Here is a 16701-nt window from a genome sequence, read left to right on the forward strand (position 1 = left end):
AGGATACAAATTGTGTAGACATATTCTGTATGAATTACCACACATGCCTGGAAGGAGAGTTCAGAACGTCCGTTGTATCTATCACTACAATATACCAGGAACTAAGAACTTATTGCACAGTGGGCCGAAAGGGATATTGTTCCACTGGTAGTGAAATATAACTGCCTACAACTGTAATGTGAGTGTCAGCTTTGAAGGGAGGCTTCCTCTTTGCACATGTATGGTATTTCTCACATGCGTGTGCCAGGCACACTTTCACACCAAGCTTCATAATGTTCTCTGAGCTGATGTCAGGCAGCTGCCCTAAAGCACTATATAATCACTGTAGATGCCAATGGCTTATGCACATGATTCCCAGCCTTATGCCATGGGGGAACTCCTGATTTATTCTATCCCAGGGAAACCCTGTTTTTACCCCCACCTGAAAGAAGCTAGCTGTAAGGTCAGGTGGGGTCCATTAATATCTACCCTATTTTATGTGCCTAAGATGGCTTTGACCCAGTCTCAGCTCCTTACATTTTGACATTGATTTACCAGTTTACCATTACCATGTGTCATCAGAAAATGGCCTTTTGGTGAAATCGTGTTTTTATGTTTAACATATTTTTAAATAACTTGATGTTTTTCATTTTCCATGTCAATATCTATACTTAAACAAAAACCATAAAATCCTGCAGTTTTCGCACTGACCACTAGGCCTAATAATAGACGCCATTTCTTGGCCTGTACAGATCACTTTACAGCAGTTATCTGCTTATCTGTCACTCTAATCCTGCCTGTAATGATATCATCTCTGTGATAAGACAGGATCCACCATTTACAATAAAGCTTATCTATTCTTTCCTTGTACAATGGCCTCTGCACTCTAGACATAAAATGCTATGCGTTTCGAATGTAACAAAACATTTTTCCTCATGGCATACATACTCATGTCTGAATACACCTTAAGGCTACGTCTACACGACGACAATAGGTCGCGCGACAGATAGGGCACAACTACACTGCAACATTTGTCGCGCGACATTTTGTTGCACCAATGTTGCGCTACAATTTTTGTAATGGCAGTCTATGGTGTCGCACTGCAACATGCGACATGCTGCGACTGCGACGCGACAGTCGCAGAAAAATCCATCTCAAATGGATTTTCTGCGACTGTCGTGTCGCAGCATGTCGCATGTTGCAGTGCGACACCATAGACTGCCATTACAAAAATTGTCTCGCAACATTGGTGCAACAAAATGTCGCGCGACGAATGTCGTCGTGTAGACGTAGCCTTATACCATGTTTGCCCATAGGGTCACCTCCCCTGAAGGGTGGAGTCAGTAAGCTCAGGTGAATAAAATCTAAGTAGCAAAGCACATCATGAATGGAAGTTGCTATAGCTGCAAACAGTTTAGTCAGGATAACAAATCAATGAACAAAACCCATAGCAACCAGAAATCTCTGAAATATGTGAAATCAAAAACATCTGAAACTCCTGCATGCATATGATCCTTTAGTACAGAACCACATATTCTTGTCTGTTTTATTATTTTTGGGAACATACTTGGTGCTATCATATTACCTATGGTTTTTGAACAATTAGCCACGTACCTACAACCATGACTTAGAGACTACTTCTGAGATCATTATCCCTCTTCAGAATAGGTATTTTCTAATGATTTGTATAATCTTGTACTCAGTATTGTGTCTTGTGCTGACGGTGATCCCTTTAAACTGCTCCCTCTTTTTCTTTTGTGTATTATACAGATATTGTTGTCTAGTTTTTCTATTATTTCTTTTGCTGTCTCGATGGTTAGTGGTGTGTACCCTCCATTCCTCAATCTCATTCTGATTCTATCGCATTCCTGCTCATATTTACTTGTTTCACTACATGACCTTTTAGCTCTGATAAACTCTCCTTTTGGTAAATTTTGTGTAACATGTTTCGGGTGACAGCTTTGGGAATGTAAACGGGAATTACTTGTAATGGGTTTTCTATACAGGCTGGTTAGTATTTAGTTATTCTCTATATCTCCATATAAATGTATGTCCAAAAAATCCATGTCTTGTGGATGTGCGTTGAATTTAAAAAAAGAGATTTATATCATTGCTATTCAAATAGGAAACAAAGTGTGGGATACTCCAAATGAGGAGGACGTTATCGATATATCTTCCGCAAGTTGCCCATGTATAACTCCCCTCCCACATTACATTATCCATAATTCTCAGGACTAGTGTTGATCAAGCACCAAAGTGCTCGGGTGCTCTGGTGTAGAGCACTTTGGGATGCTCGGGTGCTCTACAGCAGTGGTCCCCAACCTTTTTTGTCAGGGATCGGTTTCACACAAAACTATTTTGTCGCGGACCGCCGGGGGGAAGTGTCATTCATAAAACAGTAATTAAATAACTCGTATAGGCCCCCACTCAGAGACTATGAATGATGTCTCCTCTGACTGGAGTTGTTCTCTTTCCTTTTTTCACAACTTCTTTCTGTATAACTGAACAAACACAGATATTTTGTATTATTACCTCCTTTTAGGGCACTACTTAGTAATCATCCCCATTTAGGTCCAAGTAGATACAATGCCCCCCCCCAGTAGTGCCTCTTTACATATAGTGCCCCCCAGTAGTGCCTATTTACTTATAGTGCCCCCCAGTAGTGCCTCTTTATATATAGTGCCCCCCCAGTAGTGCCCCTTTATATATAGCGCCCCCCAGTAGTGCCTCTTAATATATATATATATATATATATATACAGTATAGTGCCTCCTCCCTGGTGCCCCAGTAGTGTTCACAAAGGAAAAAAAAAAAAAAAAAAAAAAAGGGGCGAGGGCCTGCTACTGATCTGACCATCTAAAACATTAGGGGTGAGGGTCTGCTGCTGATCTGACAATCTAAAACATTAGGGGCGAGGGCCTGCTGCTGGTCTGACCATCTAAAACATTAGGGGTGAGGGTCTGCTGCTGATCTGACAATCTAAAACATTAGGGGCGAGGGTCTGCTGCTGGGCTGACCCTCTAAAACATTAGGAACGAGGGCAGCCTAATAAGCATGTTGATATGACAGAAGAGGAGGACGAGAAAAGGAAGATTGAACCATATACCCTTTTTTGTGGTGGAAGGGGTGCATGGGAATACAGTGTATTCAATACACCATAAAAGCCACATTTAGAGTGTCTTTATGTTCAGCCGCTTTCCTCTGGTGGAGTAAAGAAGTCAGGGGCAATCCAGGCCTTGTTCATTTTTTTAAGAGTCAACCTGTCAGCATTTTCAGTTGACAGGCGGATGCGCTTATCAGTTATTATGCCCCCTGCAGCACTAAATACCCGCTCTGACAAAATGCTGGCGGCAGGGCAGGCCAGCACCTCCAAGGATGCTGACACAGTCTGCTACGTACTCCTTGTGACACTAGGCAGCGCAACAGGGTGAGGGTGCTGGCGGGTTGTCATAAAACTGTCCCAGGCCTTGGAGAGTGTTCCCCTGCCTCTGTTGGAACTGCTGTGTGTTCCCCTCGTCTCTCCTCCTCGGTTGCCCAAGGAACTACGTACTCTGTCGCCAGCGTAGTCAGCTGGAAATTTTTGGAGCAATTTTTCCACAATGACCTTCTGGTATTGCACCATTTTGCTAGTCCTCTCCACCACAGGAATGAGAGATGAGAAGTAATTGATGTTGGCCAAAATGCGTATAACGCGAGGGTCAAGGGAACGGCAGCATAACATAAAGTCAGCCATGTTGGCCAGAGTCCCAACAAAGACTTCGCTGTCCTCATCAGGAGGATGACTCTCGATCTCCTCCTCCCCTCCTCCTCTTCGGCCCATCCACACTGAACAAATGGAATAAACCTGCTATGGGTACTACCCTATGTAGCGGAGGCAACCGTCTCCTGCTCCTCCTCTACATCATCATCCAATTCGCGCTGAGAAGACGAACTGAGGGTGGTCTGGCTATCACCCTGTGCACTGTCTTCCCCCATTTCCACCTCTTCCACATGCATAGCGTCCGCCTTCATTGTGAGCAGCGAGAGTTTCAGTAGACACAGTAGTGGGATGGTTGCGCTGATAATAGCGGCATCGCCGCTCACCGTCTGTGTTGATCCCTCAAAGTTGCGCAAAACCTCACAGAGGTCAGACATCCATGCCGCTTGTGAAGAGCAGAAGCTGACTGGAAAAGTGATGACCATGTTGCAGCTGGTATTTCACTACTGCTCTCTGCTGCTCACAAAGCCTGGCCAACATGTGGAACGCGGAGTTCCAGCGCGTGCTCACGTCGCACAACAGTCGTGAGCTGGCAAATGCAAGTGCTGCTGCAGCGTTGCCAGACCGGCGGCAGCTGTAGATGACTTTCTGAAATGGACACACACGCGGCACACCTTCATCAGTAGCTCAGGCAAATTGGGGTAGGTTTTGAGAAACCGTGAACCACTTAGTTGAACACGTGGGCTAGGCATGGTATGTGTGTGAGCTTGCCGAGCTCCAAAGCCGCCACCAGGTTACGGCCATTGTCAGACACAACCATGCCTGGTTGTAGGTTGAGTGGTGAGAGCCACAGCTCTGTCTGGTCCCTTATATCCTGCCACAGTTCTGCGGCGGTGTGCTGTTTATCACCTAAGCAAATTAGTTTCAGCACGGCCTGTTGCCGCTTCCCCACTGCAGTGCTACACTGCTTTCAGCTACTGACTGATGGCTGACTGGTGCTGCAAGATAAGAATTTAGAGGTGGAAGTGGAGGAGGAGAAGGGGGGATTGCAGCCACTAATGTAGGTGTTGGCGGAAATCCTGATGGAAGTAGGGCCCGCAATACTTGGCGTCGGTAGCATCTGTGCCATGCCAGGGCACAATTCACTCCCGGCCTCAACAACGTTCACCCAGTGTGCCATCAGGGAAATGTAGCATCCCTTGTCAAAAGCACTTGTCCATGTGTCAGTCGTTAAGTGGACCTTTCCAATAACTGCATTGGTCAGGGCAAGGGTGATGTTACGGGACACATGCTGGTGCAAGGCTGGGACTGCACACCATGAAATATATTGACGGCTGGGGACAGAGTACTGTGGGACAGCCGCCGCCATAAGGCGGCAGAAAGCCTCAGTGTCCACAAGCCTAAATGGCAACATTTCCAGGACCAGCAATTTGAAAAGGTGCGCATTTAGTGCTATGGCCTGTGGGTGGGTGGCTGGGTATTTGCGCTTTCGTTCAAAGGCCTGGGGTATGGACATCTGTACGCTGCGCTGGGACACAGAAGTGGATGTGCTAGATGATGGTGCTTGCGAAGGTCCAGGTGCAGGGCGGGAGGCATCCGGGCCTGCGTCTTGCACAGGAGATTGGCCAGCACGTAACACAGGGGAAGAGGAGGCAGTGGTGTGACCCGCAGACACTGATTGTGGACCCAGGCATTCGGCCCACCTATTAGGGGGCTTTGATGCCATGTGGCGGATCATGCTGGTGGTGGTGAGGTTGCTAGTGTTCACGCCCCTGCTCATTTTTAACCAGCACAGGTTTCAAATGACAATTCTTTTATCGTCCGAACTTTCCTCAAAAAAGCGCCAGACTGCGGAACACCTACCCCTTGGCAAGGGAGATTGCCGCAAGGGGGTGCTCCGGGGAACAGCTGCGGGCCTGTTTGGTGTGGCCCGCCTTCTCCCTTTTGCCACCCCACTGCCTCTTCCAGCCTGTTGCGGTGCTGCGGATCCCTCCCCCTCTGTACTGCTGTTCTTACTCGGCTTCCCACCTTCCCAGGTTGGGTCAGTGATTTCATCGTCCACCACCTCCTCTTCCACTTCCTCACTCTGGTCATCCTCCTGACTTGTTGACCTAACAAGAACCTCACTGATTGAAAACTGTGTCTCATCCTCATCATGAACCTCTTCAGACACTAATTGCGGTTGACTTATTGGCAACTGTGTCTCATCATCATCATCCACCTCGTGAAACACTATTTGCCATTCCCCACTGTCATCTTTTTCTGACTGTGGATGTCTCAAGAGTTTGGGAATCAGTGCACAAGATCTCCTCATGTCCCTCTTCAAGCGGGCTTGGCGAGAGGGCCAAATCAAGAAATGGCGATGAAAAGAGCTCCTCGGAATATACGAGTGTGGGATCACTTGCTTGCCAAGACTCTCCATGGTGGGAGGAAGGAGGATCAGGGTGAGGATTTTGTTGAACAGACCCTTGGCTACTGAGACTGGACTTTGGGGAAGACAGGGGGGTGCTTAACCGACTAGAAGCATTATCTGCTGCAATCCAACCGACAACCTGGTCACACTGGTGTGACTTTAGAGAGTGGTGTCCTGCGCCGCCCTGCAAACTGGGACATGAAGCTAGGTATCGTGGATGAGTGTGTTTCTTGTGCTCTGGCAGCAGGCACAGTTTCACCGCACCCAGGGCCATGGCCTCTGCATTCACCATCAGAAGCACGGCCACTTTCCCGTCCCTTACTGCTCGCCTTGAGCATATTAAATGGTATATATGCTTGCAAGTATGTCACACGTACAGTAGAGCACGTTTTGTAAGTATATGCGCAAATAAATTACACTGAATGTCACAGATATTTAGGATGCGCAAAGGTTACACAGGAGATGTAGCGCAGGTAATGTCACTGTCACCAGCGGTGAAAAAATTGCACTGAATGTCAAAGATATTTAGGATGCGCAAACGTTATATAGGAGATGTAGCGCAGGTAATGTCACTGTCACCAGCGGCGAAAAAATTATACTGAATGTCAAAGATATTTAGGATGCGCAAACGTTATACAGGAGATGTAGCCAGGACCAGCTCCAGGTTCATGTGGGCCCCTGGCCGATAAAGCCTCAGTGGGCACCTTGTGGCATTTTGCACAACACACGAGGCAATAAAACTGCATGTATTCGGCTACTTTCACACTAGCGTATTTGCTGGATCCGGCAGGGTTCGGCAAAAACGCTTCCGTTACTGATAAGGCTACTTTCACACTAGCGTTCGGGGCTCCGCTTGTGAGTTCCGTTTGAAGGCTCTCACAAGCGGCCCCGAACGGATCCGTCCAGCCCTAATGCATTCTGAATGGATGCGGATCCGCTCAGAATGCATCAGTCTGGCTCCGTTTGGCCTCCGCTCCGCTCAGCAGGCGGACAACTGAACGCAGCTTGCAGCGTTCAGGTGTCCGCCTGGCCGTGCAGAGGCAAACGGATCCGTCCAGACTTACAATGTAAGTCAATAGGGACGGATCCGTTTGAAGTTGACACAGTATGGCTCAATTTTCAAACGGATCCGTCTCCCATTGACTTTCAATGTAAAGTCAAAACGGATCCGTTTGCATTATCATGAAAAAAAAAAAAAAAAAAATAAATGTTTTTTTTTTTTTTTTTTTTTTTGTTCATGGTAATGCAAACGGATCCGTTCTGAACGGATCTAAGCGTTTGCATTATAGGTGCGGATCCGTCTGGGCACATACCAGACGGATCCGACCTAAACGCAGGTGTGAAAGTAGCCTAATACAACCATCTGCATCCATTATGAACGGATCCGGTTGTATTATCTTTAACATAGCCAAGACAGATCCGTCATGAACTCCATTGAAAGTCAATGGAGGACGGATCAGTTTTCTATTGTGTCAGAGAAAACGGATCCATCCCCATTGACTTGCATTGTGCGTCATGACGGATCCGTCATCCTCCACATCCCATGATGGAAAGCAAACCTCAGCATGCTCTCTGGTATGAGAACGGAACGGAATGCATTTTGGAGCATTCCGTTCTGTTCAGTTACATTTTGTCCCCATTGACAACGAATGGGGACAAAATGGAAGCCTTTTTTCCGGTATTGAGACCCTATGACGGATCTCAATACCGGAAAACTTTAACGCTAGTGTGAATGTAGCCTTATATATGGTGCCAAATACAATAGACAGAACACTGTGCAGAGTGGATATATGTGAATCAATCCTTATGCCTGCCTCTCATTACTGATTACCAATGGACTGTACTGGTAGAGAGTATGGCAGAGAACTACAAGGCTCAGCATGTCCAGCCTGTGTCATTACTGATTACCAAAGAACAGTACTAGGAGAGAGCATAAGAGCAGAGAACTACAAGGCTCAGCATGTCCAGTCTGTCATTACTGATTACCAGAGGATAGTACTGGGAAGGCATATAAGGGCAGAGTCGAGAACTACAAGGCTCAGCATGTCCAGCCTGTCATTACTGATTACCACAGGACAGTACTAGGAGGGAGCATAAGAGCAAAGAATTACAAGGCTCAGCTTAGTACTCAATACTATCCACCAGTAGTGTCCTCTGGTAATCAATAATGAAAGACATGCTGAGCCTTGTAGTTCTCTGCCCTTATACGCCTTCCCAGTACTGTCCTCTGGTAATCAGTAATGACAGACTGGAAATGCTGAGCCTTGTAGTTCTCTGAGAGAACCACAAGGCTCAGCATGTCCAGCCTCAGCAGCCTGTCATTATTGATTACCAGCAATAGCATGTCAGTGCAACTAAGGCTCAGCAAAGGGAGAACTACTGTCTGTGTCTGAAACCAGTTACTCACCATTTCCTTCCCTCACAGGCCAGCTCCATGCCACACACTGCCAAGCCCTGCCCCCTCATGTAACTGGTCACCCAATCATAATAAAACTCCTGGTTTCCTCGGCTCCTATGCTCCGCCCCCACCCCGCTGTGATCCGTCCTCCTCCTCAGTATGTAATCTGTACTCACGCACAGACTCTCCGCGGCCCGGAGATCCTGTGCAGTGACATCATGCGCAGGCAGCGCAGCAGCACTATGTCTCTGACCAGTGATGTTTAAAGGGACCGTGGCCGCCACTATTTTGAAGTGAGGAAATGAGTGGGCCCCCTAAGGAGCAGTGGACCCCGGCACATGCCCGGGGGTGCCGGGTGCTGACGCCGGCCCTGGATGTAGCGCAGGTAATGTCGCTGTCACCAGTGGCGAAAAAATTAAACTGAATGTCACAGATATTTAGGATGCGCAAACGTTATACAGGAGATGTAGGGCAGGTAATGTCGCTGTCAGCAGCTGCAAAACAATTGCGCTGAATGTCACAGATATTTAGGATGCGCAAATGTAACACAACAGATGTAGGAGAGGTTTTGTCGATGTCAGCAGCGGCCAAACAATTGCACGCAATTTAGCGCAGGTTGCGCTAATAATATATATTGCAGCCAGATAAAACAATAGTCCTTAAAAGGACTTTTGGGTCTCTAACACCTTCAAGACTAAACCCTGCATAAAAAAAAAAACAATTCCTGTCCCTACACTATCTGTCTCTTTTGCTGCAGCTCGCCCTAAGACTGAGTCGAACCACTTGTTATCGGGTGCTATATAGCACCCGATGACGCGTTCCGGCCAGTCAATCACAACATGGCTACGGCATTACAGTGAGTGCCAGAACTTGCCCGCTCATTTATTGGCTGCATAGCAGCCAACAAACGTGTGGGGAGGAGACTCGATCATCGCGCTCGAGCACATGCGGTGTTCGGCGGAACACCGCGATGTGCCGAGCATCACGATGCTCGAGTCAAAATTGTGTTCGGCCGAGCATGCTCACCCAACACTCTTGTGAGTCCTTTAGAAAATCTGGTGCTCTAAAAACCAGGGGACGCAGTTGGGAGTCCAGCCACAGGCATATTTTTGTGTGCTTTTGGTAATGCATTGAAAATGGGAATGGTCAGTGGGGGTTATTCAAATATTCTTCCCATTTTTCTGAAGAAAAAAAGCCTAGTGCTATCCCCTCTTGTATCAGTTCTCAAAGTGGCACTAGGATCTGATAGGATCAGTAGGATCTGAATGTAACCTTCTATAGACTGATGGATCTGGTAGCATATCCATGATTTGTTTTTCATAAAGCCCGCTGTCCGGTATCACTATGGACCCCCCCCCCCCCCCCCCCCCCCTTGTCGGAGGATCTAATATCTAATGATATTGGAATTGTCACCTAGTTGTTTTAAGGCTGTGTATTTATGCATTTTTCATTTTTTGGGGGGATTCTTTTGCTTATACAATATTTGTAATTCTTCCTCAATCAGCATCTGAAACTCATCCATAACTGTGGACCTGGATAAAAATAAGGGTTTGGAATAGATTTAGTTTCCTCATAGTCGATGCAGGGAGAACAAGATTCAGAATTAGAAAGAGATTTCAATGACAGCAATGACAATTGCTCCTGAAATTTGAGACCAGCAAATTCATTAGTTCTATTATCATGGGCATGATTTCCCCCATTTACACCAACTTCCTGTTCCCATCAGATTCATGGAAAAAAATGTTTTTTTCACTGTCAATGAGCACATAAACCGATTAATGTCCAACATTGCAGAATACATATTGAACTGAGCAGATGGAGGATAATTTAAACCTTTATTTAATACTCTCAGATTTAACACAGTAATGTCCGGGTCATTCTTTTCCTTGTCATTTCCATGTAATTGGTGCTTTGGCTTGCTCGAGTGGTATACTTCCGTGGATTTGTCCCAGGACCTACCCTACCCTATCGGAGTGCAGGTTTGTGTTGTATGAACCCAGCTACCTGAATCGGATGTATCTGTAGGGGCTTCAGTCATATCAATATCTGATGTGAAAAAATGAACCCTTGATTTGTTTCTCTTGTATTGTTTGTTCCTTCTTTTGGTTTTCTTTTTCAGGACCTCGGCAGTTGTTGGTTTTTCTCATGGGAACCTGTGCCTGGATTCCCTGTGGAATTTCTCATAACAATGAGTGTGATGGCAATGGTCGACATTCTCAATCAGCAGAACTTGGAAGTGAAGGAGGACATAGAGGTGTGAAGAGGCACACTTCCTTACATTCAAGAAGAATACTACCCCCAGCTGTTTCATAGGGGATGGTATGTCTTTGCTTAAGTCGTGCAGAGACATAACTTTTTTTTAGGGTATTGCTGTGTCTGTTACTAAGTTTCAACTAATGGAAATGTTCCCCTTTGGATATAGTAGTTATATACGGTAGTTGTCTAAATTTGAAAATCAACTTATAACATTTTCATTATTTCATACATATTCGTATATTACCCATCACACCGGCCTTTCTTCTTACTTGATGGCCACTGAAACCTACCAAACCAGGAGCTAGAGATATTTCTAGATTTAGAAAAGGTCATCAGACATGACAGTAAGATTTCATATAGGATAACCCCCTTTAAATAAAACGAGAGTCATTTTTTAAAGTAGTGGTCACGTAATTCAACAGATTGTAACAACATTCCTATAGTCTGGTATCATAGTGGCAGTTTGATCTACTTGTATCCTATAGCTTGATCTAGATTAAAAAGCTTTACTGACCCCTATAGGTAATTATGTGGTATTACAACAGCAGAAAACATTTTAATGAACACTGTTAGGGCTCATGCACACGAACGTATTTTTTTTCCGTGTCTGTTCCTTTTTTTTCTTTGCGGCCTGTATGCAAAACTATTCACTTAAATGGGGCCGCAAAAAAACGGAATGCGCATTCCGTGTCCGCATGGCCATTCTGCAAAGAACATGTCCTGTTATTGTCCGCACTATGGACAAGGATAGGACTGTTCTATTAGGGGCCCGCCATTCCGTTCCGCAAAATGCACAACGCACACAGCCGGTATCCGTGTTTTGCGGATCCACAATTTGCGTACTGTAAAACATCCAACGGCCTTACTGAAAGGAGTCCTGCACTATAGAGAAATGGTGTAATGAGTCCAGAATGTGGTCAGGGACATTTTTGTAAAAGTTTCTGCCCCAGTTTTTGTAGTGTAAGACCCCTTTAAAGTGAACTTAGGGGGTCACCATAATGTCAATGAAATTTAGTAAGTTACAATATTGAGATGTAAGATCACAGGTTCATAGAGAATTGATAGGTGTCATTTTTGTAAATGTTGGTCCAGTCCATAAAATAGCTTCCTTCACTGAGTAGAGAGCAAAAAGGTAAGGTGACGTTCATGGTCCCCAATGTAAAAACTGTCCTTCACTTACCACGTGTCATTTATAATACTGGTGTTTCTTATATGGCAGATGTACCTTCAGACCCCTGAGTCACCATGCACTGCACTACACAGCTACCAAATAATATTATTTTACCAATGACAACAATAATTCCAACTCTACATTATAATCAGTTCAGATATAGATGATACTGTAAGTATACCTGGAGTCATCCATTACTTTGTATCCCCAATGAATTGGTCATTAGCTGTCAGCTTTACGTATTTAAAGGGTACCTGTACTTTTAGGACATATCAAAAGTTATTTTTTTTTTTAAAGTACAGGTACACTTAGTTGCAATATCACCAAATGGTTTAAATGAATAAACTTATTAATATAACAAGTATTCAAAGATATTAATTGCTCACAGCAAATCACATATTCAGCTAGTTTAAAGCTAGATCATGGAAATACTATATTCCGAGAACTCACGTGAAAACTGCTGTAAAAAAAAAAAAAGCCTATCTGGGAAAATCCTGCCTACCAGTGATACCCATAGATAAGAGCATGTTTTACAAAGGTTTGTGAGATGTGGCACTCTTGTGTCAAGAACTGATAGTTGATGGGGGAGGAGGATCAGGGTGAGGTTTAGGTCTCTTCCCCATCAAAGACCAGGAAAACATCAAAGGCCTTTTTGTAAGTTTTCTGTGGGAAATTCATTCCCTAAGGCCTCATGCACACGACCGTTTCGTTTTTTTGCGGTTCCGCAAAAAACAGAAGCCGCCCGTGTGCCTTCCGCAATTTGCGGAATGGAACGGGCGGCCCATTGTAGAAATGCCTATTCTTGTCCGCAAAACAGACAAGAATAGGACATGTTCAATTTTTTTCGCGGGGCCACGGAACGGAGCAACGGATGCGGACAGCACACGGAGTGCTGTCCGCATCTTTTGCGGCCCTATTGAAGTGAATGGGTCCGCATCCGAGCCGCAAAAACGGCGGCTCGGATGCGGACCCAAAAAACGGCCTTGTGCATGAGGCCTAAAACAAGACAAATCAGCAAGAAGTTCTAAACAAATCTGTGCTAAAAAAAAGAAATAATAATTAATAAAATTATAGAAAAAAATACGAGCCAGCTGAAAATGTTTTGAAAAGAAAATGTTTTTATTGGCATCACAAAAAAATCTTTATGTGCCGTCTGTTTGGCAAACAGTGGGGCAAAAACATGTATTCATTTGGTCATACATGTTAGTTTCTTATCAGATGAACCTGACAATTTCCTCAGCACTGGCCGGGCATCTATATTTAGCTAGCTGTCTATCTTTCTGCCTATCTCATATCTATCTATCTATTATCAGCAGATGTCGGGGGAGATAAGGGTTGATATCCAACATGTCAAATCCTTTTATTCACTGGAGAAGTCTGCATGAATGTATTGAGGATCGGAGGTGATAAACTTTTGGTTGAACAAGCATTCAGTTAATAATTATAATCTTAGGGATCCCAATGGGTAGAGTTGTGCTTTAAGAATTTATTTTATACTAACTCTTACATGATTCAAAATATATTTATACCATATCCAAAAATGTACACAGTAAGTCAACTGGCATCCCTTAAAGGGAACCTGTCATCAACTTTGTGCTGCCCATACTAACGGCAGAATAAAGTAGAGACAGGTGAGTTAATTTCAGCGGTCTGTCATTTAAAAGTTAAAAGTAAGTGGTTGCCGAGAACCAACATCACAATCATTGCAGACTGGGCCTGGAAAAGAGTCACGGTACCTGAGAAGAGTCCTGGTTATTCATGAATTCCTGCTGATGACTGACAGGCTTCTACCTAGTTTTCTCCCTTTCTCTCTAGGAGAGAACTGCCAATCATCAGCAGATGGACGGAGAGAACAGGAGATTATGAATAACCAGGACTCTTCTCTGGTGGCCGTGACTCTTTTCTAGGTCTGGGCTGCAATGGTTATGATGCTGGTTCTCGGCAACCACTTACTTTTAGCTCATGAGTCACACACCGCTGACATCAGCATTTCTGTCACTAATTTATGCCCTCAGTGAGGTCAACATAAAGTTGATGACAGGTTCCCTTTAAAATTGACTTTAGTATATGTTAGTGCTGCATAACTTGAAGTTCCTCAGCCACAATGCAATATCTAAAAACATTGCCTCCCACCTACCATGTGGGATAATGTCTTCTTATCTGGCACCTTTAAAATGGCAAGAGCTGATATCAACAGTTTTATTCATTATTGCACTATAAGTAAAATGGCAAAAAATCTATAATAATTGTTTTAATTATTTACATTAAGATTATACTGGTTATATATTGACCAGAATGAACATAAAGTGCTGATACAAGGATTGTCTCCTGGCTAGGAGGGACATGTGCCTTATAACTTGTAGCACAATGGTACTTAACGTCTGGCTACATGAATTGTGATCACACATGCAAGTATCTTTATGACCTGTCATGTGCCAGGAGGATAATATGAACTTTTAATGAGCTCAAAAAAACTCAATGTTTTGCTAACAGCTGCCAGAGGAAGAAGTAAGGAGATCAATTGCAGCAAGTCCTAGTGTTACCAGACTCTCCCACACTTCTCTTCCTCTAATTTTATGGCCAGCTCCAGATGCTGTGCCTCCTAACACACTTCTATTGTCTGGGCCTGATCGCCCATTGGCTACAGACTGTGGGAACCTCTAAAGAGGGAAAACTTCACACTCTGTTATGCAGAGTAGGTGGGTATAAAGGGAAGCTTCAGCCATTCCCACCCAGACATTCACTGCCTGACCCACCAGAGCAAGGACTTTACTTTGGACCTTACATGGCTCCTAATAATAAGATGGAAGACTCTGAGAGTAACTTGGGCAAAGACATGCGCAAGGTAAAAGGTTGGACTATGTAGTATCAGTAATTGAACTTTGTTTAGCTCTATTTTTATTTTGGGATATATATTTCTTTGAACTTTTTAATGGGTTTTACAATTTTTTTATGGGATTTGTAATTTTTTACTTTTTGGGATTTGTAATCCTTTGATTTATTTTTTGAAATATATACTTTTAGACTTTTTTGTATTGGTAATTGTTTTTACTTATTTTTGAGATATAAAACTTATTTTGGGGATTTGTAACTGATATTTTTGAAATACATTATATTTGACTTTGCTTGTATTGGTAATTCTTTTGACTTATTTTTGGCATATAACAGTTTTACTTATTTTTTTGTGTGTAGTAGTGAATGCATTTAAGCTGTCTGTCGTTTAGGGCATGTCTTGTTGATAGAAGTGAGTCCTACCATCAGAACCCACTCTATTTGGTCAGGACAAATTCCCAGTGCGGCAAGCAAAGCAAGCCCTAAAACAGATGAATATTTGGAAACTTCCAGCATCTGTAGGGGACCCACCATATGAATATAGAGTACACAGTAGATTTAAACACACCTAGGAAAATGACTTTTTGCTTTAGGTCTCATTCATAGACCTGGATACTGGAGCACGGAATTAGATGTATTTTTGTTTTCTATAGCTGAGGAAACCGGTGATCGAGAAGATGAGGAGAGACCGGATTAACAGCAGCATTGAGCAGCTGCGCATCTTACTGGAGAAGGAGTTCCAGAGACATCAGCTCCCCTCCAAACCTGAGAAAGCCGATATCCTGGAGATGACGGTCACTTTCCTGAGACAACAGCTCCACCATGCAACCAAAGGTGAGTGATCTTGTCTTCAGCTCTCCAGCTATACAATACTTCCAGTCATTTGATACTCACACAAGAACCTGGTTTGCTCATGAGTTCACCAAATTCATTACCTGGAAGAGACAAATTATACATGCTAAAAGATTCATGTTTTCTTTTATTTTTTATTTTATAAATTATAGTCTGCATGGTTATTTCAATTATATTCAGTGGGTCATTGTAAAGAGTTGCTGAGGCTTGTAGTTTCTCTATTGGATAATAATGGTATACACCTTTTAGACTTGTAAATATGAGTGATAGCCAGGGATGTAACTATAAAGGGTGCTTGATGGGCCCTGTCTACTATATGGTATATCAGCACAAGACAGTTGGGGGGCTCTGGTATACATTTTGCAACTGGCCTATGTTATGCAGTAGATAGTACTGTATATAGCCTATAAATCAGCATATGATAGCATAATTGACTTTAGGCAATACAATCATGTCAATGTATGGTATTTTTGTTCATTTCTAGAGGTGGCACCATACAAACAAGCCTCCTCTCCGTCTATGAAGGATGCAGAATTTGTGACCCAAGGCAGACAACTAGCAGCACAGATCGGCTTCTGGATGGACCCCCAGAAATGCAGATCTGCAAATGAAAGCGTATGCCATTCCCTGAGGTCTTTCAACCAAGGAATCAACAAGCAAGGTGTCCAGGACTACAGCCCTGCTGACCTATGGAGACCCTGGTGATTACCCAGCTTATATATGGACTCCGATATAAGGATCAAGTAATAACAGGACTTGGACCAGAAAAGTAGAGATTTAATATATTTAAGACTTTATTTGTTATACATTCCTAGGATAGAATTATTTTTACACGTATAGTTTTATATGGAAACAGAGCCTTAAGATAGTTTTATATGGAAACAGAGCCTTAAGATTCTTTGATGGACCGAGCAGAGCCTTCCTTGTACCAGTGGTCTGTAACCTATGAGTTTTCCAGAGTTGTCCAACCACAATTCCCAGCATGGACCCACATAACAAGGCTGAAGTAGGCTCAATACACCCACCTGTGTGACCTTAGAACACTAAAAGCGAAGAAACCCTTGTAGATAGCCCCCTGGTACAATATTAGGATTATTCCCCAA

At 43.9% G+C, this 16701-nt stretch overlaps 1 protein-coding gene across 1 annotated transcript; it reads left to right on the forward strand.

The window, feature by feature from the left end:
• Positions 1–14699: 14699 nt before the first annotated feature.
• On the forward strand, positions 14700–16303 carry LOC120994974 (transcription factor HES-5-like). Its single transcript, XM_040423926.1, has 3 exons — positions 14700–14759; positions 15400–15580; positions 16083–16303. The coding sequence occupies exons 1-3, from the start codon at positions 14700–14702 to the stop codon at positions 16301–16303; spliced, it is 462 nt and encodes a 153-aa protein (XP_040279860.1).
• The last annotated feature ends 398 nt before the right edge of the window (positions 16304–16701 follow it).

Source organism: Bufo bufo, chromosome 1, assembly GCF_905171765.1.
Source record: "Bufo bufo chromosome 1, aBufBuf1.1, whole genome shotgun sequence".
In the NCBI taxonomy this organism is placed as follows: Eukaryota; Metazoa; Chordata; class Amphibia; order Anura; family Bufonidae; genus Bufo; species Bufo bufo.

Bases quoted from the DNA above. Each gene is read 5' to 3' on its own strand.
- LOC120994974 (XM_040423926.1), top strand. From the start codon at position 14,700: ATGGCTCCTAATAATAAGATGGAAGACTCTGAGAGTAACTTGGGCAAA. The intron at 14,760-15,399 runs GTAAAAGGTTGG...TGTTTTCTATAG, and splicing joins TGGGCAAAGACATGCGCAAG to CTGAGGAAACCGGTGATCGA. The intron at 15,581-16,082 runs GTGAGTGATCTT...GTTCATTTCTAG, and splicing joins GCTCCACCATGCAACCAAAG to AGGTGGCACCATACAAACAA.